Source organism: Emydura macquarii, unplaced genomic scaffold (genome assembly GCF_026122565.2).
Source record: "Emydura macquarii macquarii isolate MOO-44397 ecotype Brisbane River unplaced genomic scaffold, CSIRO-AGI_Emac_v2 contig_1253, whole genome shotgun sequence".
Classification (NCBI taxonomy): domain Eukaryota; kingdom Metazoa; phylum Chordata; order Testudines; family Chelidae; genus Emydura; species Emydura macquarii.
Window position 1 is genome coordinate 63,291,623 of NW_027131390.1, and position 25,620 is coordinate 63,317,242.

The 25,620-nt window shown below is 40.1% G+C and overlaps 1 protein-coding gene across 4 annotated transcripts in view; it reads right to left on the reverse strand.

The window, feature by feature from the left end:
• The window catches only part of MYO1B (myosin IB), a 169,017-nt gene that overhangs the window by 130,714 nt on the left and 12,683 nt on the right, over positions 1-25,620 (reverse strand). For all 4 annotated transcript variants that reach the window (XM_067549001.1, XM_067548999.1, XM_067549000.1 and 1 more), the window contains exon 2: positions 16,342-16,482. In XM_067549001.1, coding sequence (XP_067405102.1) covers positions 16,342-16,476 — 135 coding nt within the window. In that variant the 5' untranslated portion in view covers positions 16,477-16,482. The remainder of the gene's footprint in view (positions 1-16,341; positions 16,483-25,620) is intronic.

Below are 25,620 nucleotides of genomic sequence, written 5' to 3' on the forward strand. Positions count from 1 at the left end.
CAAGAAGCTCGTGAGAGGCCACAGACTGCAGGAAACCACTGTGGACCTCTGCAGCCAAGAAGGTCAAAAGTATTTTTCACAGAACCTAGTGGGAGAGCTATGGAGGTCCCTTGCTGCTGACGCATGACAGAGCTGCAGTGAACTCTGATATCCGCTGAACTCTACGCTGTTGTGCACAGTGGCAGAGAAATGCAAGCGAAGGATTGCTAGTGTGGACACTAACGTTTGCCACTTGAATACAGGCCAATTCTAACTACACGCATGGGATAGTTGCCCTGTGCAGACAAAGCCTAAGTGTACAGAATCCTTTTATTCTGAGCAGTTCCTGACATTCCACTAAATCCATTAAGTGAAATGAAAAGGGTTAATATATATCATATAAATGCCTGACCAAGACTTGCATGTAGTAATTCCAGAATTAAGGCTCAGATTAATATTTTGATTTATTGTTGTTTTGTTTATTTATAAATCCAAGTTGTAATGGTGTATTTCCAATACTAATAGTTTCATTTTCATTTGCCTAAACTACTAAACCCCTAATCCTGCCAATTTCATCCACATGAATGTTATTGTTCAAGTCCATCAGTCTACTAAAATAGTAGAAGTGATGCATGTGCTTACATGCTGGCAGGATCTGGGTCCAAGTCTCAGTTCTCTGAACCATGTCTTAAACTATCAAATTATAAATTCCAGTATTAACGATGGAAGTTTTTTAATCTCATTTTTATAAGTAAATTTTAGTAACTGAGTTAATACTTTAGATTAACAGAATTAAAAAAAAATGTAAATTAGTTATGCTGTTTGTTCAAATTTGCATTTTACTGAGGTTGGGCACTAAAATTCAACTAGACACATGCCCCTTGTTTCTGGTCCACTTTGCTTGCTGGTTCCTAAACACTGGTGAGAGCGGAAGGGCTGTATTGCAACCACAGCTGGGAAACAGTAAAATCGTGGCAAAAATCAGCCTTTATTAAAAAATACTTTAAAACATTTCAATTAGTTTTAGAGGTTTGTTTACCTGTATTTACTTGGGGGGAGTCGTGTTTTTTAAAAAACAGAAACCCCAAGTGTTCATCTTTAATTATCTTAGTATTTTCAGTCATTGTCCTAAGTAAAAATATTTAAAAATTGAATATAAAAACACGGATCATGTTAATATGCATAGTATGCATCAATACCACCAATCTTGGTCAAGAAGCTGGAGAGCTATTATGTAAATTATTCAGTTCTTATTAGTACAGCAGAAAATTGGTAGACTTGCTGAAATAAAGTTAGTGAATTTGCAAAGGAACAAGTCAAACACAGGATTTTTCTAAGGGTTTGTATCTACACAGCAATCAGGAGGCGTAATTGCATAATGTGTAGATTTATCTAGCTACCTCAAAGCTAGCTTGGGTATCATAGCAGTGAAGCCACAGCAGCATGGATTTCAGCTCGGGCTAGCCATCCATGTAATGACCTGTTCTGGGAGAGTTTGCACAGCCCATGCTGAAGTCTATGCTGCCAAAACTTCACGGCCATCAGCACATGAACTAGCTAGATTAAAAGGTAACTCCAGTATGTCTATGACTGCCTACAATGTAGAGAGTTCAGTGTTGAGGAATGTGGTTACCAGAGTTTATAGGTATTTTTATGGCACTCATCACCATAGTACCTCAATTCCCCACAATTAAGTCTCATCACATCTGTGAGGGGCAAGAGGTTCATTTTGGGATTACAGCATTGGACTGGGACTCTGGAGATACGGGTTATAATCCCAATTCTCAACTGTACAGTGCTTATGGAAGTCATTTCTGTGCCTCAGAAACCTCATCTTTAAAATGCCATATTTCAGTGTGGTGAAGAGATGATAAATTCATGTGCATGATGCTCATGCTACAGTGGCGAAGGGAGGATAAATTCTCTTGCACGATGTTCATACTACAGTGATAAGTGCTATAAAAGTCAAAAAGCTGAAAAAAGTAGTGTTTCATTACTTTTCACTGAAAGAAAAAATGAGGAAAAAAGAAGTTACTTGCCCAAAGTCAAAGAGCAAGTCTATGGGAAGGGGCTGAGATTGCAACCCAGATTTTCTAACTCATAGCCTTACATTATAATTACAGGACGACTCCTCCCCTGTTCATGACAGTCCACTGACATTTAAAATATTTTTATATTCCAGGGAAAATAGGATGACCATTTTTAATTACATTCGCAGCCATGCTGGAGCTGAAGTCCAGGGCCTTGCACCACTTCTAATAGCCAGCGGTTCGGATACCTAAAACTCAAGGAATGGATCCAGTCCCAGACTGATAATGTCAATACTGCTGCAGTTATTTAATTATGCATTTAAAATATAACTTATTAAAGCCCATTTTTTTCTCAGCATTTATAGCATGGTAACCAATGCAGCTAGAATGTCAATAGGGTTAAAAATATTTGGGAGGAATTCACTGGGACCCTCTGTCAATATTAACTGCAAGAAAGTATAGTACTAAACAAGGAATTAAAGACATCGCCCATCATCTAATGGTGTTACAGAAAGACAAAACCGTGGTGCAATATCTTCTTGTTGTCTTGGCACATTTATTTGACACCACACTAATGTGACATCATCACTTATCACCACATTTATACAGTTTCTTAAATGCCTGATACTGTATAAAAGCACACATGTGCCAAAGGATTTATAATGAAATGGCACAAATGAATTCACAGTAGAAGGCAACAAAGAGTGGGGACATGACTTTACAGAATATGAAAGTTTCATAGAAGAAACAAATCTTCCTGAGCTTTCGGCTTTTTCTAAAATTGATACTGACATCACTTTTGACATAATCATAATGCAATGCCATATCATCAGAGCAGAATTCTATTAGGGCTGTCTGCAACTCCATAATTAAAACATCACATCCCTTTATTCCCCATTTGCATGGAAGATGGCATTGAACAGCCGAAGCTCTGGTCCATTTGATAAGCCTACCAGCTGTCAGGCACTGTGATTTGCCTTGGTGACAAGAATTAAAGTAACCAACAGAAGGAAAAAAGGTAGCAGCTTTACCTGGATTGTCAACTTTTGAAACAAGCCCAAGATGTCGTGCAGTTGGATGGAGATGGAAAAAATGGGTTTGTAGACAAGCTGTTGGCTATAAAAAAAAAACCCCGAATTGGAGAAGGCAGTCCTCATTTCACTATGCAGCTGAAGAAATATATGACATGTTTGACATTCTACCAAAACACTACTCCCCTCACAATGATTAAAATGCTCTAACTAAAGCCACCAATCTGCTGACCAGGTTTCAAACCTAAGCAAAATACAGAACACAAAGCTCATGTGTTGTGACTGGCTACACAAATACAGAAAATAAAGTATACCTGCCTGGTTTTAAGTACACACTACCATACATGTATAAGACAGCTGGCCATGACACGCAGCCTCATAAAACTTGACCCTGGAGATAGACTGGACAAGTAAACTGTGTAGGAGAGCACTGAGAAAGATCCAAAACAGAACTTGGGGAAAGACAGTCAACTTAGACAAAGGAATGGAATTGTGAAGCAAAAAGCATCAGGAATTTAAGGAGGATAATCTCCTACTCAAAATATCACAGTCCAAAGGGCAGTGCAAAAATAAAATCAAACATGCACCACCACCTTCTAACTACTACCAGGAGGGGTCATTTAAATATCTAGATGATCAGGTGTCACCCAAGCAATACGTAATGTAGGGAAGTGTAGAGATGCATAGCCACTTACTGAAAGAGAGAAGGGAGGGAGTCACAGCCTGCCCCACCTTTAGGAAATTACTGAAAGCTCATCATTTATGGCTCAACCTTGCGAGCTAAGAATCCTCAACTCCTATCACTGAAGCCAAGGAGAATTATGGGTGGTCTGCAACTAGAGGGATTGAACCCTTACTCATTTTGCCGCCTGTTGTAGATCCAAGCACTGGAGTGGGAGTAAAGCATTGCCCTCAGACAAGGCACATAACGGGCAAGATGAAACAAGCTCTGGGGAAAATTCATGCACACACACTATCCTATTTCACACATTTTCTGAAGAGCACAAAACACTCTCTGCTGCAAGGTTAACATTTCTACTAACCTCATGACCATCCTGACAGATTCTAGTGCCAGTTTTAACAAAACAGATCAAGTGCATTATCTGGATTGGCTCCAACAATACACATTTCAGGACTACAGTTGAAGATTTTTTAAATTATGTATTTTTATACAACTAAATATAGATTCTATACACAGTACTCTTAATTACAAGTGCAACATGCAGTGCAAGAGGCACGACAGTCAAACCAAAGACGAATCAAGCAATGAAAAAGAAATCATCATCTAAACACATCTGGAAATAAAAGTTTGCTAACTTTTTTTAAAAATAAAGAACTGTTTTCATAAACAGTAGACTTAGACTTTAAGGTTGGAAGGGACCAATATGTAAATGCAGATTGGTTAGAGTCTGTTCCAAGAAACTTCTTCACTCAATATGAACAAGCAACAACGGGTGGAAAACTTTAAAGGGAAAAGTTAAAAGTGTTTGGGCCAGAATGTTTGCCATTAGTTAGGTAGAAATAGAATGTAAAAATACCCATCATTTTACCAAAAATAGGTTAATGATATGAAATTAATTTAAAGTTCTGCAACGTGAAAACCATTTATTTACTTATTTTCAAAGTACTTAGATTTTTTGGCACTTAAAAATTATGCAGTTAATTTACAGCATTTATTAAATTAAAAAAAGGGAGGAAAATAATGAAAAAAAGATTGAGAACCAGAAAAGAAAGGAAATGGGAGGAAAAATGATGCAGAGTGTCATGGGGCATGGCTGCTCTCCTGCCTTCTTCCCACAGAAACAGCAGACTCCAGTGGTTGTGCCTTTGCCATATCCTTTTAAGATCTCTCCACCGTTTCCACAACAATCTCCAGGCAGCAATCTATTTACAGTGCTTTTTTGGTCCTCTCCGAAGGACCTATGGGGAACAGAAGTCTCCCTCCCTTGAGGCCTCTGTGTAACAACTCAACTAGCACCGGTCCGTCATCCCCTCCTCCCCCCCACCTCCTCTCCTCCCTCCCTCTCCCCCACACGGGACTTCCTTCCTGCCTCCTTATCAGCCTTGGGCTGATGGCCTAATGGGCTCCTTATCCCAGACAGCCAGTCTGATTGACTACCTCCATCAGCTTTCTCAAGGGGAACTGATTAACATCTGAGTGATCAGAGTGCAGGCTCACCTGTTGGCTCCCTGCATTCTCACACAGAGTACAGAAGGGTTACAGAAGAGTAGGTCAGCTAATTAAAAAGTCAACATCAAAAGACAAAGTGCTGCCTTAACTCTGCATTTCCTGGGTTTCTGACATTTGGAGGGGTTTTTACCCTAATGGTCTTAAGTGGTAATATGCACTCAAACCACTAATACATGTCTAATTTTATCCTCACATTAGGAAATTTCTCCTCTGACATTTCATTAGTTTCCCCTGCCTCTCCCTTCCCCCCCAAAAAATAATCCTGACATGGTATCAAAGACCAAATGAAGCATGTGCACGAGAGGTTCCTCACTAATGCACCTCTACCATCCTTAAGAGATGCAGCTCAGCTTCTGTGGGCCCTACCTCTGTGCAGCAGTAGGGTGAATGTGATCTAGTTATTTGGATGGTTTCTGTATGAATATGTTGGTTTAGTTTAGTGGGGAGCTATAAGAAAAGCAAGCTGGAAGCAAGACAATGGCTCGAGATAAACTGCCTATCCCTTCCCATCAAATACTTCAGCACCACTAAAAGATTAAGCTTTTAAATGTGAATATTCTACCTCCGGACTCCAGCCAAGTTCTAGAACTTGTTTGGCCATAAAGGGCTAAGGCTGGGAAACCAGAGGATGAAAAGGATCTCTGGCTGGATAAAGAGCAACTCCCTCCATCTCGAAGGGATGTAGCTGTTGTGGTGGTTGTTGGGGAGCTGTTCAGACTGACACGTACTCCTGCCAAGGTGTCTGAAATAGTCAGGCATGGTACTCAGTTACATGGTAATCAGAGGATGGTAAGCCTATGGGCAATAGACAGGTGTGTAGACTGTATTTTTAAAAATCCTTCTCTCTAGATATTTTGTTCTTTGTTATTGAGATTAAACAATACTTGGGTGTAAGAAGGTTGTCTGGTCACTCTACTAACCCAAAAGAGAAGAATCACAGGTGCTGAACCCAGTCGGAGCTTCTAGGTAAGCATGGTGGATACTCTGAGTTCTATAGCCCACAGCCTGGTCTAAGATTGGGCAAACTGCACACATCCACCTCAGAAGAGGTCAAAGCAGGAGGCCTGACACCTGAGGGGATGCAGTCAGAGACCATGAAGAGGACAGAGGTGCAGCTGGCCCTGCAACTGTGACATATTGCTCCATCAGAGTAAGCTGTATCAAGCCATCAGCAAGCTTTGAGACTTATCAGGGGCTCACACTCCCTATAAGTGCCTCAAGCGCCCTGTAAGCCTTAGTAAACTCAACAGCCCCCCCTTGGAATGCCTTTAGAGGACTTTTTAAAAGACTATCTTCTCTATTAACAAGCCTTCCTAGGGTTCCAAGCCTTATACTTTAAGGTCTATCTCTACAAAAAAGGGTACCAAAGAGATCTTTTTCCCCCCTAAAAGAAAGCTAAAGTCTCCAGCAGTCATTTGACATACTAAGCACAAATTCCCTGACATTACTAAAGTGGCCATCATTTTTACAGTTTCACATTCAAGGTCAAAATTTAGTTTAACACTAGATCACAGCTTTTTTTTTTTCCCTACAAAGTGGGGATAAAAGTTAGAGGAATTTTGGAACTTGTAGGTTTAACAGATCTATTTTTACAGCATCCTAACTCAGAGCTATTAAGAGACAAGACCCGAACCATTAGCTAGTCTTACATATCTCTTCAAATTTTAGAGGATTTCTACTTCTACTCCAAATAAAACTTACCACTTCTGAGTAAGTTATGACGGTTAATTTTAGAAGGTGAACCAAAACCAGGCTTAAAATGGAACCTCAAGAGCCACTGTCATTGTTTCATAATACAATTAATTGTTTTCATTGAGAAAATAAGAATAGGAGTTAATCATCATACAGCTCTGTTCTTTACGGCGGCATAGATAGTTGTGCTCAGACTCAGAGGGTGAGTGAGGACACAGGAAGAGAAGACAGATCCACCAAGAACATTCGGTTCAATCTTTTCTTTGTCTTCATCACTTCTTTTCCCGATGAAATGCCTGACACATCAGGAATGAGTACTGAGACACAATCTTGCTGTGCTAGACAGCAATGTGGGAAAAGTCCTAAACATTTCAAAATGGCTAGCCCAGAGATATACATAGAGCTGAATGAAAAAGTAAAACTTTATTGAACAAACAGGCTACATAACAAGGCAAAAAATAATGAAAAACACGAAGCCCCCTCAAGTTATGAGATAACCATACCACAAGTCAAGCCAGAAGTGTATGACTACTTATTCAACCTAGGTTATCGCTATTATTTCAAACAGGAAGCCCCCTCAAGTTATTATACTGAAACATCAAATATGCAAGTTTCAGATGAAAGTAAAACTACAACACGTGTTCAGCACCAAACAAGTTAATTCTTGCTCAGAGGAGCTTACACACACAATGCATAAACAATCCAAAGCAGACACTGAATGGACTGGGAAAACCAGAGAGAAATTCTGTTTTAGGATTTAAAAAAAAAAAAAAACCAAATGATGATGATGATGAAGTGAGAGGGGGAACATTATATCTGACAGCGGTTAGCATTTGAACCCAGGGAAATGGACTAACTGCTAAAATGTAAACTATTTATAAGTTAGAAAATCTTGTGGTCCTGTCTCATTTCCACCTTTCCCCTTCTTACAGTTCATCAGGGGTCTTTGCTGCTGAAACGTAACATATTAGTTTAATATTGCAGTTCAGATCTGAACAGGAGGAGAGGAATGTGATTACTCCAACAAACAAATGGAAACAAGGTAATGGAAAAATGAAGAAAATCTATATTACATAATGAGAAGAAAATCTTAATTTACCTGTAAAGAAAGGGTGGGTAGGAGGGAAGGTAACAGGACTGAAGAAAGATGGATGGAAGAAAGGACTGAGATTACCGGGTTCAATATAGGTCTGACAGACCTATATTGTTTGCCCCCCCCTTTTTTATTTTGTCCAGTGAAGTTAAAAGGGAGAAAAAACGAATAAAACCAAGTGTGACATCATGGAAGGAGTCTACTCTAGACAACCAAATCAGGAGGAGGAAATTTTAAAACAAATGATCCAAAACCCAGCCCCTGCTAGTAATAGGGGGATTAACTACCAAGACATCTGTTGGAAAAACAATATGGCAAAATGTCCAATAACATCTTGATTCACAAGGTGGAGGAAGTGGTTGCAAATCTAAAGGCTGAATGCAATTCAGGTGAAAGTGATCATGAAATGATGATTTCATAATTCTAAGGAAAGGAAGGAGTGAGAGCAGCAGAATAAGGAAATGGACTTCAAAAAAGTAGAATTTAATAAATTCAGAGAACTGGTACGTAAGGTGCCACAGGAAGAAAATCTGAGGGGAAAAACATTCAGGAGAGCTGGCTGCTTCTCAGAGAATTAAAGATATATCAGCAACTATCTCAATGCAAAACAAAGACAGAAAAAAATAGTAAGAGGCTAATATGGCTCCATCAGGAGCTCTTTAATGACCTGAAAATCAAAAAAGAATCCTACAAAAAGTGGAAACAATGACAAATTGCTACGGATGAGTACAAAAGAATAGCACAAGCATGTAGGCACAAAATCAGAACAGCTAAGGCACAAAATGAGTTACACTAGCAAGGGACATAAAAGACAATAAGAGGTTCTTTAAATACGTTAGGTGCAAGAGAAAGGTGAAAGAAATTGTAGGTCCACCACTTAGCACGGAAGGAAATCTAATATCAAGTAGGCTAAGGTATTTAATGCCTATTTTGCTTCAGTCTTCACTAAAAAAAGTAATGGCAATCAGATACTCAACACAGTTAAAATGAACAACAAGGGGGAAGGAACAGAAGCCAAAGTAGGGTAATAACAGTTAAGGAATATTTAGATAAGTTAGAGGTATTCACATCAGCAGGGCCTGATGGAATTCATCTTAGGACACTTACGAAACTAGCTGAAGCAATCTCTCAATCATTAGTTCCAGAGGGGTAGCCATGTTAGTCTGTTTTTAGCAAAACAGTGAGAGACCTGTGGCACCTTAAAGACTAACAAATTTATTTGGGCATAAGCTTTCGTGGGCAGAAACCCACTTCATGCATCCAACAAAGTGAGTTTCTGCCCACGAAAGCTTATGCCCAAGTAAATTTGGTAGTCTTTAAGGTGCCACAGGACTCTCGCTGTCACTCATTAGTGATTATCTTCGAGAACTCATGGAGGACTGGCTGTGTCCTAGAGGACTGGAGAAGGGCAAATGTACCTACCTTTAAAAAGGGGAACAAAGAGGACCTCTAATCTACATTAGGCTGACACCTGGAAAGGTGCTGGAACAAACTATTAAACAATCTTTTTGTAAGTACCTAGAGGATAATAGGGTAATTAAGTAAGGTTAAGATTTTGTCACAGTTATTTTTAGAAGTCGTCACGGATAGGTCACAGGCAATACACAAAAATTCATGGAAGCCTGTGAACTGTCTATGACTTCTACCAAAAATAATAGGGGAGGGGCTGACCAAATGCCCGAGGGGGGAGGATGAGAACCCTAGCCCCATTGTGGGAGAAGGGGGGTCCATCAATTGCAGTGAGCAGCTCCGGGTCCTCCCACTGAGCACTGCAGCTCCCGGGTCCGCTGTGGTGGCTCAGGGCTCCAGGATCCACCCCGCAGCTAATGGCTGTGGGATCTGCCTGCTGATGCTGGAGGCTGTGGGGGCTGACAACTGTGGAATAACCCCACAGCCCAATGCAGGTCAGGGCTGTGGGGTCCCCCGCAGCAACTGGGAGCTGTGGAGGCTGACAGGGCTTCAGGGGCCCCCCTTGCCGCCCACCCAGCAACAGCTCAGAGCCACGGGGTCCCTGACACCAGATCTCCACCACCCATGGCAGCTCAGAGCCTGGTTTCTGCACAGTTGCCCTGAGGACAGTAGCGGAATCATCGCCGGCAGGTCTCTGCTGCCTGTAGCAGGTTGGAGCTGGGGGTCCTGCTGTGGCTAACTGCAGTGGAGCCCCCGCCGCAGCAACTCAGAGCAGCAGCCCCCACAGGAGCTGACAGCTGTTTCCCTCACCACCCCACCGAGAAGCTGCAGCCCCTACAGCCCCCAGAAGCTGACCGATTCCATCCCGTATTCTGGGGCACAAGGGCAGAAACTGAAGAGGATAATTTCACAGAAGTCTCTGGAAGTCACAGAATCCATGACTTCCGTGACAAAATCTTAACCTCAGTAATAAGTAATAGCCAACATGGATTTGTCAAGAACAAATCATGCCAAACCAACCTAACTTCCTACTTTGACAGTATTGGCCTAGTGGATTGGGGTGGGGAGGGGAGGAGCTACAGCTATGATATCTTTATTTTAATAAGGCTTTTCACACAGCTCCACATTACGTTCCTGCAGGCAAACTAGGGAAATGTGGTCCAGATGAAGAAGATGGACACAACTGTTTGAAAGGCCATACTCAAAGAGTAGTTAATAATTTGCTGTCAAACTGTGAGGATCTCTCTAGTGGGGTCCCACAGGAGTCCATCCAGAGGTCCAGTACTATTCAATATGTTCTTTAATGACTTGGATAATGGAGAGGAGAATGTGCTTATAAAATCTGCAGAAAACCCCAAGCTGGGAGGAGTTGCAAGCATTTTGGAGGACAAGATTATAATTTGCAATGGACCTGATAAATTGGAGAATTATTCTAAAATCCACAATATGAAATTCAATAAAGGCAAGTGCAAAGTACAAACAAAGGAAGGAAAAATCAAAATGCCCAGCTACAACATAGGGAATAACTGGCTAGGCAGTTGTACAGGAGAAAAGTATCTCAGGTTATAGTGAAACACAAATGGAATATGAGTCAACAATGTGCTGCAGCTGTGAAAAACGCTATCATCATTCTGGAGTGTATTAACAGGAGTGTCATATGTAAGACACGGAAGTAACTGTCTCGCTCTATTGGCGCTGGTGAGGCCTCAGCAGCAGAAGTGTCTTGTTCTGGGCCCGACATTTTAGGAAAGATGTGGATAAATTGGAGACAGTCCGGAATATTGCAACAAAAATAATGAAAGGTTTAGAACACAAACTATGAGGAAAGATTATACCATAATGAATCACATGCTATATGAATATTAAGAAACATGAAATAACTATGCAACTCAGACACAAATTAGAGTGCACTGAAATGCAGAACTGCAAAAAACTGTACAGTATGCATCGGAAACTGTACAGCATTCACTGCACCCTGACTGGCTGATATATGGTACAGTGAAATGGGATTTAACATCAATAATCAGATCAATGGGGCACAGGAGTCTGCTTGTAACTGGCATATCTTACACCAAAATATATTAAGGAAAGTTTAGAAGTTACAGTAAAAAGCGGTTCCATTCTTGTATTCTTCCTAAGTGTAAGTCATTTCTACTCATTCAAAGAGGAAGAGAACAATGTGCAAACTACAAGTATTAGGGGTTGAAGTGATTTTGAACTTTCAGCAGATCTATGAATGAGTAGACAGGGCAGCGAATCACAAGGAAGCCTTGATCAAAGCAGCATGCTTTGGGAACTGAAATAAACATGGCCCCAAATGCCATTTAAATGATGCACCTGGAATACAGACTTTGAACGCCTGGAATACTCAGAGCCCAACCCAGTCAGAAAAGTAGGCCAAGATCAGGCCCTGCTAATACACCCACAAGCATAAATGCACCTGGCCCCTGGTCAATGATTTCCCATTTGCCCTTCACGTTTCTGGTTTTTTCCCCACTAAAAGAAAAAACTACCCCAGGAATGAGGTTTCAGTTTTGTATGCAAACAAATACTCAACCAAGTTTTGTCTTCCAGTGAACCACTAACAGAATAAACTATTTGTAAGTCATGCCAGAGTATAAGAGGAAGTTACTGTTAGAGCTGGATGAACAATTCACAGTAATGTATTTGGGAATGAAGCTCCCATCCCCCCAAATTACCCACAGACAGATTACAATTTTTATTAATTTGTTCAGTCTGAAGTTGTTCAATGAGGTTGTTCAAGGAAGTTGTTCCTGTGAACAAACTTTAGCTTCTGAGCTGTTCACAAACTATCCACTGGAATCTCCAAGTACTCAGTACTATCAATCAGATACTCAAACTATGTGACTGGCCAACTAAATTGCATATTAGTTTCTTTAAATTTCTGCCTCTTAAAAACAAAAAAAAGTTAGTTTCACCATGAAATGCATTTGGTTGATTAAAAGAATCTCAAGTTTGGAATTTACTTTCTGTAAACATCTGTACCAGTAGAACTTGGCTCACATGAATGTTTGCAAGGATGTGAATAAAAAGGGATGTAAATTTACTAGATGTGAAATTTGATTTAAAAGTTGCCAAAAATATTTACCAACAATTAGAGCTTTTTCATACTCACACCAGCCATTTCTAGACATAACTGAACTCAGAGTTTCTCATTTTCAATCAACACATGTATATTACCCACTGAGCCCCCAAAACCACTCAACACAAGATTACTACAAAATCCTAGGGTAATTATTAGAATATTTGGCCTAAATCCAATTAAACTGGCCTTTATGCTTATTTTTACAGGCACTGTCTTCAGCTCTGCATTCTGGAATGCAACCCAACACCCGGTTCCATTAAACTTTCTGTCAAAAATGTATGAAAATGTACAACATGTAACCAATTCAGTAGCCAGTTCTCTATTATGAGCATTCTTCTTTCCTCCTTTGAGCCCAAGAACATGCTGTTTTTGAAAAACTGAACTGCCTCCTATATCTTTCTCTAAGATACCAAAATACAAATTGATTTCTATGCTTAAAAGAGGGACTAACTGGTCTGCAAACACTAATGTATGAATTTGCTGGCTGGAAAAAGTGTTTTAAAAGAAGAAAGAAAAAACAGGGAGGCAGTCTTTTCTCCCTTCCACACTTCCGAATTTTTGTAACAAACCTGTGGATATACACGTCCTACTTTGGAAGTAAACATTCTACATACACCCAGATCTAAATCCTGACTCAGCCCAGAGGCACATAATCGTAGTTCCAAGTTATGGGAAGCTATGCAATGCCCAAAAGGGGATGGTATACACCCAACCTCCTGCAAAGTTGAGCTCTTCGCAGGTGTCTTTTGCAGTAGTGAAGAGATGGAATTTCAGGGAAGTGCAAGGAGATATCCATGGACAATGTTGTTTTTTTAACCCTTACAGCTGAACACTGGAAGAAGGGAGGAACTTAAATCTACAAACGGATCAGGAAAGAGTAAATCCATTCCAGTTGCCCCATGAATGGACTCTGAAGGGCCAGGTTCATGCAACAGGCATGAACTGAAGTCTGTAGGCTTTGGTCAGCTCTAACAGTAGCTCTGTAGTAGTCTCATTTTGCTGTCACGTGATAGCATGCAAAATTAGAGATCCTATATGTTAAGATATACATTACTTCCAGATTTAACAAGGAGATTCATTGTGTTCAAGCTTAAGTCTAAAAAAAAGAAATACAAAATGTACTTAGGATTGAGATTCTGTGATGGGAGGAGAGAAGTAGGGGCTGGGTTTTCGGGTTTTTTTTTGCTTTTTAAAAAACAAAACAAAAAAACAAACAAACAAACAGGAATACTGTAAAATAAAATTCTGTCCATGTGAAATTTTAGAAAACTGCAGGAAACAAAATTGGGGCGGGGCGGGGAAGAGGGGGAGGAGGAGTGGGGAGGGTGAAATTTACATAGCAGTAAAATAGTTGATCTGGAACTGAAATAACATTCCTAGAATTGTTTAGTAAATAAAATTAAGAAGCATCACAAAGCAGATAACCAGTCTACTTAACAACAGTTCACTTGCTTGGCACTTCCTTGAAATGGCTATTGTTTATAGTGACTATGAATTAAATATTTTAATATAGTAAATGCTCTGCTTTCATCTAAGAGGTTCCACCTTTAATAGGTAGATTAGTAAACTGCATTTTTAAGCCCAAACAATGAAGTGATAAATAAAGTTGGTTGAAATATCATTTATCTGTCCTATCCAGCCTACAAAAACAGGAGTTGAACAGCCTGTTTTTAAGGTCTTTTTGTTTGGCAGCAAACTTTTCAACAAAACGTGTTTAAGTGTCAGTATTTTCCACCTGGAAGGCAAATGTTTCAAGATTACTGAAGAAAATGATACCTTTATTTGCCAAAGCAAACAATACAATTAGTTACACTGAAGTAATACTTTATCACCTTAGCCAACAGAATTAGAATTTTGAGATGCTAAATCTCTTGATGTAACTGTCTCAAAGAGTGCATGTTTGAAACGGCTTTCAAATCAGTATGTTATACAGGTAGTTTTTACTCTATTCATTTTTTAAAAAAAATTAGATTAGACGTGTTTTCAAGCCTGATTTATCTTCAGTAGAAACTCTCAAAGTTAAATAAAACTTTACATTCCCAGACCCCCAAAATTAAATAAAAATATACATTAAACTTTTTGCATTCTATAGTACCTAAAATTGAGGTACTTCAAAAATCCAGTCTCCAACGGCAAACAGACATCTTTCCTAGGCGAGTGTCTGCGGCAGAAACTAGGGTTTCTTCACAGAATAAGTTTCTAACCCTTATGGTTAAGAAAACAACCTTCCAAACATGAACCGAGCATAAACCAACAGAGTACTATGTTCTTAAGTCTGCATGAAAATAGTGCCAGCACCCCTGCTGCTTTTCATGTTTTCCTTATGCTGCAACAGAGTGAAAACTGATCAGACTTGTTAGTTTTCACCACTGCTATTGGGAATCCCTGGCCTACGCTGAAACTGACAAGAATCAGGTCAATTACATTGTGCTACATCTTGGGAAAGCTGTGAAAAGCAGAAGCAGGAACTGGACATGCTAGTCATTGGGGAGGACCAGAAACAGGCTGGGAGAATGGTAGATTAGCAGAGTCCCTCTCACTCATCTAGAAGTGGAAGGGAGAAAATACATCCTTCTTCAAGGAGCCAAAAGAAGGCTTCACACTCTAGTTTTTAAATGCCCAATTATCAGAGGCTAAGGAGAGAATTCCTCAAACAGCACCTTGAAAGGAATCCTTCTCTGCTCCCTGCATCTGGCCTCACCTTGGTTCCTCCTCTCAACACTGCCCGTGACAATGAAGGATCCTTGTCTTACTACAATCCTTGGCACAGGCAGGCAGGACCCTGTGCTCCCAGCCACCGCAGGGGCTTGGAGCTGCAGGGCCGCCCACAGCAGCTAAGAACTGAATTTTTACCTGAATATTGGGACAAATGGCGCCGCAATCATACATCGATCAGGATGTGGGACAAAGGATTAAATATCAGGATATCTGGTCACCCTAGATCAGAAAGCTCTTGCACCACATTATCCACACATTGCCCCAGAGGCAGAGGTACAATCTTATATACCTTTTAAAGAGGAGGGAATTAAGACAAAGAAGTAACGTAACTTTATAAGGTTGTGAAAACAGCCAGTTGCAGAACAGGGTTCAGGACATGAGTCCTACATGTAGTCCCTGATGTAACAATTAGAACACACTCCCACTCCCTAAATTATCACTGTTCAAAGATAAATGAATCTGAAGATTTTGATTATCCCACGCACATGCAAGTTTACAAACCACATTTCCAGCTGCAAACAGAACCATGGATGCTCATGCACATACTTCATTTGCAAGCAAGATTTCATTTTTTATCTAACCCTTGTAGTGTAATTCCATTAACACTCTAAATTTGTACTATTTATATGCCATATCAATGATACTCATCCTGTGGATCATGAAAAGGGGTACCAATCAGCCTGCTGCTACTGTTTATACCCCACCTTTCATAGAAGCAGATCTGCTTGAAAATGTGTCTTCCTCATACAACAGCAGGATCAAACTATTTACATCGTTGATTCCCACAGTGTATTCTTTTAAAAGACTTGGGATCCAAATCCCATCTGTGGGACATCATGTGAACCTGTGCAAAGGATTCTGAAATACATCTGAGGACGATCAGATGCAAGTGACTGAATATCAGAGGGTCTAAGTCATAATTTAAAAATAGAAAAAGAAAAAAAAAAGGAGGTATTAAGTACCTCTAGCTGATGTAATAATACATACCATGGCGTAGCTGACATGCATCCCCTACACAACATAATTCTAAACAGACTTTAAAAGGAGGATTAAATAGACCCCCTATAGGTATTTGTGCAGACCGTACTTACATATATTTCACTGTGGTCAAAGCGCTTTTTGAGGTTGTTAATGAATGAATCTTCACTAAGAGGCTCTAAAAGGACCATATCTCCCACTCCAATCATGTTGTCTAGAAGTGACGTCTTCACCTCCATTTTGGCCATTTTTCTCTGTTGGGAGAGGAAAAACAATTTGAGCAAGAAGATTAGTTTGAAAGGATTCCGTTTATTCACATGTATAAGAGCCATCCAGGAGTTTGGCTCAACATCATACAGGAACATAAATGCATCGAGTGTTAGTTCTATTAAATGTTTTTTGAATTGTTATATGTTTCAATCTAGAAAGGTCAGAATTCACAACAATTCTAAGCAATATGGACATAAAACAAAGGCACCCAAAACAGCTCGCAAATCCTAAGACACAACCCTTGTTTATTACAGATCAGATATCGAGAGGCAATTCAAGGTGACTGACGATTCCTACAGGTCAGAACCCAAGACTACTTTACTTGTTTTTAGCTCATCTTCCATGAAAAAAGTACATTTTTTGATTTGCAGTTAATTCACATGGATATATTTCAAATGAAGGGCCCAGTCCAAGACCCTACGCAAGCAGATTTTCCAGGGACTAAATGAAGAGTTCTCACTTATAAGAAGTCATTTGTTTTTAAAACTGAAAATCAAGAACTGAACTGCAACATATGCATACAATCCATGATGTAGTATCTACTCTGCATCCAGACTTTTTGATTATAGTAAAAATATGTTCAAGTGTACCCAAACTCAACTTTCTATTGACTTTTAGAATGCTCAGACATTCATAAAAAGTAACTGCTTTTTATGGACTTAATGTCCATATTCCAATTTGATTCCACTTTTCCCATCCTTACCTTCCTTCCTCTACACCAAACAATCTTTTAGACTCTTAAATGTAAAACTACTTACTTGGCTTCAGTCAGACAAGAAAGCTATTCTAAACTATACATTGTAATTCCCATTTTTGTGTGTTTATTAATAGAATCTTTCCTTAGTATTCACAACATAATATTCTGGGTTGTCTACCACCCAATCACTGTCGAACTACAGCTTAACTGCTTCTTGTCAAAAAGATTCTTTCCTTAGCAAGTCCTGTCAACTGGAGTACAGACACATGACAATTTACTTCCAACTTAATCTGCTGAAACCACAGAAAATCCCTGAACAAATAACTTCAATTCACATAGAAATGAATGGCTCCAAAACTATGGACATGTCTACACCACAAATAAAAACCCACAGCTGGCCCATGCTCGCTGACTTGGGCTCAGGGGCTCGGGCTGTTTCACTGCCGTATAGACTTCCAGGTTCGGGCTGGAGCCTAAACTTTGAGACTCTCCTACCTTGTAGCCTGAGCCCCATAAACCCGAGTCGGCTGGCACAGGCGATCTGCAGGGTTTTGAGATTTTTTTTCTTTGTTGTGTAGACAGACATACTCCAAACTTCCCTTTCTAGGGACAGGAAAAAATTGAGGACCAGGATCAAGCTGAGGAATTCATCCTCACCTGTTAAAGTTTTTATGATAAGATAAATTATTTATCACAGACTGCATTGAAAATGCTGAACTAGGGATTAGTGAACAGCCTTGTGACATCGCAAACTCAAACATGTTTTGAGATTACTGTGCAGCCATGCAATTTTATAACAGTAGAATAGCCATATTAATTAGCAGTGACTGCTCCATAATAAGTATCTGGGCTGTCATTTTCTGTTTATTCTTCCACTACAAATTCTAATTTTAGGTTTTGGGGTTTTTTTTTTTGTTTTCTTAGGAAAACTAGCTTAAATAATTTCTCTAGTGGATTATTAGTTTATACGGTCAGTGTTAAGCAAACCGTTTTTGTGCATTTACCACTATCATAGAATCATAGAAGATTAGAGTTGGAAGGGACGTTATCTAGTCCAACCCCCTGCTCAAAGCAGGACCAACACAAACTAAATCATTCCAGCCAGGGCTTTGCCAAGCCAGGCCTTAAAAACCTCTATTGCCTCCCTAGGTAATCCATTCCAGTGCTTCACCACCTTCCTAGTGAAAAAGTTTTTCCTAATATGCAATCTAGACCTCCCCCACTGCAACTTGAGACCACTGCTCCTTGTTCTGTCATCTGCCACTGCTGGGAACAGCCTAGCTCCATCCTCCCTGGAACCCCGCTTCAGGTAGTTGACGGCCGCTGTCAAATCCCCCTCCCCCCCCCCCCAACTCTTCTCTTCTGCAGATTAAATAAGACCACTTCCTTCAGCCTCTCCTCATAAGTCATGTGCTTCAGCCCCCTAATCATTTTCATTGCCCTCCATTGGACTCGCTCCAATTTGTCAACATCCTTCCTGTAGTGGGGGGCCCAAAACTGGACACAATACTCCAAATGTGGCCTCACCAATGCAGAATAGAAGGGAATAATCACTTCCCTGGATCTGCTGGCAATGCTCCTACAAATGCAGCCCAATATGCCGTTAGCCTTCTTGGCAATAAGGGCACACTGTTGATTCATATCCAGCTTCTTGGACCTGGGGTTTACAGTGGACTTTTCTGCCGAACTGCTACCTAACCAGTCGGCCCCCAGTCTGTAGCAATGCATGGGATTCTTCCATCCTAAGTGTGGAGCTCTACACTTGTCCTTGTGGAACTTCATCAGATTTCTTTTGGCCCAATCCTCCAATTTGTCTATATCACTCTGTATCCTATCCCGACCCTCCAGCATATCTACCACTCCCCCCTTAGTGTCATCTGCAAATTTGTTGAGAGAGCAATCCACTCCATCCTCCAGATCATTAATGACTTCCCATAAAACTAATCACATTTACATGACTTCCCATTAAACTAATTCGAAACTACTCACTCCAGACTAGCCTTTTACCTCCTATTTACATCTATGACCACCACATAAATATGCACTACTTGATTTTTGAGCAGTGGTTCAAATATCCCTCAAATCATCAAACGACACTTAAGGCATGTCTGATGTTATTCCAAGTTCAACCAAGATAACTGCCGGTGGAGCTGCAGGTTAACGGAAGTAATAGTTAAAAGATTCCCAACCTTAACCAAGCCTGGGAATCTTAAAAATTCACATGGATATGTGAAAGCTGTCTCATAATCATGCTGAACTAATGTTGACAACTGAGTTAGGTTTGCATAGCAAAACTAAGAGAGCATTTTCTTACATATTGGAGAAAGCCTCCTCCCCCACACCGCTTTTCCTGGTGAAGGTCACAGCAGCAGCGTGGAGAGTCGGGAGGACCAGACCTCCCTTTGTTCCGCAACAGGTTCCAGCTCCTCCTGGAGGACTCCCAGGCCAGGTTGGAGATATAATCCCTCCAGCGTGTCCTGGGTCAACCTCAGGGCCTCCTCCCAATGGGGACATGCCCGGTAGAGTTCTAAAGTGGAGTTCTACCCGGGGGCATCCTTATCAGGTGCTCAAACAACCTCAGCTGACTCCTCTCAAGCTGGAGATGTAGCAGCTCCACTCAGACTCTCCCAAATAACCTAGCCCCTCACCCTATCTCAGAGAGTCAGCCCAGACACCCTGCAGAGAAACCTCATTTCTGCCACTTATATGCATGATCTTTCGGTCATTACCCAAAGTTAATGAACACAGGTGAAGATGGGGACATAGACTCATTTGTAAACCGAGAGCTTTGTCCAAAAACTCAGCTCCCGCTTCACCACCATGGTTCGATACAGCACCCGCATCACTGCTGCCTTTGCACCAATCCGCCAGTCAATCCTATTGCGGAGAGCCAGTCCATCATGATCCATCCTTCCTGCTGCCATTCTGGCATTGCACCTGACCTTCACCCTTCACTTTATGGGTGGTGGGCCCACAGAGCGGGTCAACATCACCTTTTCAGGCTGAGCCCAGCCAGTTACATGAGTGTCCTTGCCACCAGACACTCACTTATCACCCCCCCCTTAGGCCTGGCTCCAGGGCTAGGTCCCGATATCCCTAATCTGGGCTAAAGTTCCATGGTCATTTTTGGGCTTTCACGAGGATCTTTGGGTGAATCGTTTTTAGTCTAGAACTTTCCCTCAGTCCTGTTTGCCTAGGGTAACCCCACCAGGAGTACTAAGCTGCAGACGACATAGCCCTGGGATTCATCAGAACACACAAGTCCCTCCTCCACAACAAAGTAACGATCCTCGGGAGGGGCTGGAGAAAGCCATTTCCCAAAAATCTTGGTTTATTCCTAAAAACCCTCAGCTCCTGAATTATTAAACAAAAAACTTAAATTACTGCCCAGAAGCATCATACCATAGGTATGACATTGATTTGTACATCTTTTCCGTTCATCCCTGTCAAACTATTTTTTAGAAACCACCAATTTGGCATTAAATTGTATATTTACTCTCCATGGGATTTTTCACTGCAACTAATGTTCAACTATTTTTATGAGCTGTTAAAAAAAGTCCTCGAATATGGAATTTATTAAATATTGGGTCAGTACCAAAAAAAAAAGTTCAGCCAGCACTAAACCCTAATATGGTCAACTGTAACCCAAAATTTAAGTCTAACCAGTAGATCTCATTTCCCACTCTGAAATTACAAGTCATGTACCAGCTAAATGCATCATTGCTATGGAATTTCAAGACCAGGAATACCCAAGCCATTAACCAGCATATTCATATACTGCTCAACTGAGAAGTACTTACAAAAAAAGGTGCACCAAGTCACCATCCTCAGTATTCAAAGCTAGAATAATGCATGACTTACATACATCAGTCTACTGATAGTATTTGAGAATGGAGTTCATAAGGTTTATTCAATTCTGAAATGTTAGGCACCTAAATTAAGTTGTCTGGTTTTTAAAGGTTTTGAGCGCCCAGCAGCTCCCATTAACCTGTAATAAAGCTATTGTGTTCTCAGAGTCAGCCAACTTCCTAAATAGGGACTTATTTTTCAAAATCCTTTTCCTTCAACTATAAAGAAATGGTACCCTTATGGATGGATTAGGTAAAGCTAATATTGCCAAGCTTAAAAACAAAACCTGATTGCCACCATCCAGCACTGGCTAGGGCTGTGAATGGCACATATAAAAACAAAAAGGCAAGTTGGTTAAATGTGAGATGTATTAATTATGTTTTGCTTTTGTATGTAAAACACAAGAATGACTTTTGCTTTGGTTCTTTCTCCATGAAAATTATTGAACTGAGACAGATTAAAAAAGGTACTGAACTGGGTAGTATTAAGACCATAGAAATGCTTAATAAAAAGAACCTACAATATAAATGACAAATCCCAGATTTACCTAATATCTTCCCATTTTACAGTTGTATTAAACTAGTTTGGATACACTGTATGAAACAGAGTTCTGTAAAGTTTAAAGTTGTAAATTATTAAATCTTAGTACAACAAGAAGTTGGTTCAGCAAAAAACAAACACCTGCACTCTGCTCATCAGATTTTCCCCCAAACATTTTCTGAACTCTCTCACACCCACTTGCTAGTTCCCTCCCCTATTAATCTTCCTCACCATCCCCAGAGTACATTACATCTGCATCTCAGAGCACCATCCCTGTTCGCTTCCTATTCACTGGCCAGCTTCCTCTTTCCTCATTCTTCCTCCTGGCCCTGTTCTCACTTCCACTTACATAGATTTCCATTAATTTTGCATTATTAAAAAGCATGTTCAATCATGTTTTTATGATTGACAAAAACCAGTGCAGCAACAAGCTAAGGAAAACCTTGGACTTGCAATACTAGTACTATGTTCTGTGATCACATGCTGTTGTGCTATGCAATATCTTTTAACCACTGCTTGTATCTACTCATTACAATGCCTGGGATAACATTATTAGTTCATGTCCAGCTGGAACAGTGCAGTCTACAATGATTCTCTGCTGTCCTCTCTCAGTGTAGATAAGAGCCACTAAGCTTTGCAGCTATGCACTGGCTTCTACTGCCCCATCTAATGACTCCTCCTCTATGTTCAACTTACACCTCCTTCCACCCCCCCTTATGCTACTGTTTTTCTCTCGTACACCCCCTTAATGTCTCTTGCGAGATCAGTCTTCCTTCCATTGCAGCAAATTCCATTTGTTTTGTCAATACAGATGTATTTGTTCCCCAGACTCTAATTTGAGTGCTAGCACAGATTTTCACTTAAAACAACAACTGATAGACCATTTCACAATCAGCTAGAGGAAACTGAAACAGATCTGAATGCTTTAATGAGTGCCAAATAGTACTGTAAAAAGAAGCCAAAACAACAAAAGAGAAAAGCGAAGCAAAATGTGTGCAGATAAAGTCATTTACCCCTCTTCAAAAGGGGGAAGTAGACCATTTGTATTAAAGACTCCCATACACAATGGCTCCACCAGAGCTTTCCCGTGCTATCCATATGCCCCTATGATGTCATGATCAAGCACTGCACACCTACAAAAAGCTTAGGATAATCAGTTTATACACTTCTTTACTTATTGCACAGCAGCTATTATGGGCAATGTATGTCAGTTAATTTTTTCCTCCTTTGCTGGTGTAGCGAAAGAGGACATTTTACCCCCCCAGAACCCAAAGCTCTCCTGACAGCGTATGCAGTGTTGGATTCATGCACACCTGCAATTTCAGGCTGGCTAAAAAAAAGTAGCCCTTGCCATCACTTTAGTCTACTCACTGTAGAAAACTTTTGTGAAACTAAAGGCAAAGTTATCAGCAACACAACAATGTGAAATTCAATGAATTTCAAAAGGAAGAGTTGGAAGTAGCTTTAGGTACCATACCTGGTCCTCAGCCTCCCAAAGTCAGTGACTTTGCAATAACATTTACTATGTTTCATTTCCCTGTCACTGAAAAATAGATTCACACAAATAAAGTAAAGTAAACTTTCTGACCACATACAAGAAACAGAGAAAATGGCTAGATACATAGTGCTGTCAAATGGACAAAGTGAAACTGAGAAATGGGGAAAATGTTTTCTGCTAATCTTTTTGGTCACAGTAATTTTGTGCCCACATCTGACAAGAAATAGGATTTGTAAGTTGATGATGTTCCTTTATACAAAACAATGCAGGCCACTGCCCTCAAACTGATGCACAGAATACGTATATACAGGTAATAGAGTATACTGATGGGGAAGCAGTCCATGTTGGACACAGTGACATCAACCTAGATTCCTTCCAAGGACATGCTCAATACTGGCTGAGAAAACTATGGTTCTCTGTTCACCCAACACCAGAGCCACTTATCAGCATGTAACAAACTGCTGATTCTAACCCAAGGAAAACATTAGCAAGGGCTGCAGACTCCCCAACTCTTCAGTCTTTGGGGCAGAGGACAGTGGACGTAACTCTTCTGTTGCCTGGAACTCTTCTTCAGGAAGAGAGTCTATAGCCTTCTGCTTCTCCCAAGATTGTTCAAAGACACAGAGATGTGGCAATGAAAGGACTGAGGAAAAGAGCAAGGGGGGTGAGAGAGAACTGTCAGCAGTGAGAGGACTTTGGGGCCCCAATGATTTCCTGCTAGGAAGAGAGTGGATTTAAATATATATTATATATATATACACATATGCTTAGACCGACAGCTGACCATTTTATGAAGCCCCTCTTCCCCCAAATAGTTTACTGCTGTTGCACTGTGATCCAGTCAGTATTTGCCATTTTAAAGTAGTTTGCAATTTTGGCTTTGTTTCAAAATTAAATAATGCTTGTTATGTCTTATCTAGAATTGAAAAGACACTTCTAAAACTTTGCTCAATGTCTTGTTAGTTTTCAGTAAGTGTCAAACATTCAGTGTACTTAACAGATTCCTCAACTAGTTAACCACAAATGGGTTCAGTAAATCATGAAAGCTAAACAAGAGATAGTGAGGTATATTTATTTATATTAAGAGTGAGAGAATGTTTTTATTAAGAGTCAATTAAACAGCAACAATTTCTACTGCTCAGCAATGTTTCTGTCAGCATAAAGACAAAACATTCACTCCACTCATCCAAAAAATATTGCCACAATAAAAATGACAATACCAGTTGTTGCCTGGTGCTATGAGATTCTACACATGTATCTCAAGTGGTAGAAAAGTTGTGCAATGTTACATTGAGGAAGTATGTTTTAATTCATGACTATATTTTAATGCATTCTTAAAAGGGGACAAAGACTGTTGCACAGACAAACACTCTCACAATTCCCAGCCACATTAGCAACATTAGTGTTCAGTTCATAGGAAATTCCCTAGCAAGAGAGACATGAAATTCGGTTGGCTTTTAAACAAAGACATAAGAAGCTATATTCTCCAAGATATTTAAGACCTGCTGGCTTGCCAGATAACTGACAGTAGCTCAGGTAAATTCCATAACTTGAAGTATTTGACTAAACTGCATTAAAATTCACTCTCCTATGCTCTTGAGGTAGACACAGAATACAGCCCCTCTTTTGTCCACCTTCAGGGCTTCAAAGCCCCCAAGGTATACCAGGAAAGGGCTGCCTCCAGCACATCTTACAAAAAACACAGAAGCTGAATTCAAAGTAGCCCCCCCACACACATTTTGTAAGGTAAATAAATGGAAGATGAGGAACAGCTGTACTATGTAAGTTATCAACTCAGTATGTGTAAAAAATAGTCTACCACTTGAAGAATCCTTTACAAGAGTAATGAAAGAACAATACAAAATATATGGACAGTATGCATTTTTCAGAGGCTCGTAACTTGGTCTAATCAAAACTAGTTTTCTTCTCAGTGCAAGCAATTTCCATGTCAAACTTCAACTTTTATCCATTTCAACCACAGATCTGTTCAGAATTGCAAATGATTTTCTGAGTAAAAAAAATATACTTTCTATTAACAGCAGAACTGTTGTATTCAAAGTTTCAGAAAGCTGCAAGCAAATGAAAACAGGATTAGAATGAAAACTGTTGTGCAACCTTTACTATATCAGTGGTGGCTACTTCTATTACAAAAAGTCATGTTGTAAAAATTCAAATTATTCTACAGACTATTAAAGATTCACAACAGCACTTTAACTGAAAAACAAATCTCTATTACCCTAAAAATTATATGACACTGATTAACTAATTTGCAGATTTACATGTGCTTGTGGTTTGTCATATATAGGAAAGGCCAATTAAAATGTGTATTACTGATTATAGGTCTGTAATTACCAGGAGTAATATTACCTACCCAGTTGCTAAGGAACTGCATCATCCTTTTTAGTAGTTTAAAGTTCATAGGGACTGAAGGTATTTGGAGTTTAGAAAAACTGGTAATAGAACCACTAGACTGCACAGGGAAGCATATTGGTTATTTTATTGAAAATGTATGTCACTCTGACATTAATGAGGATTAAA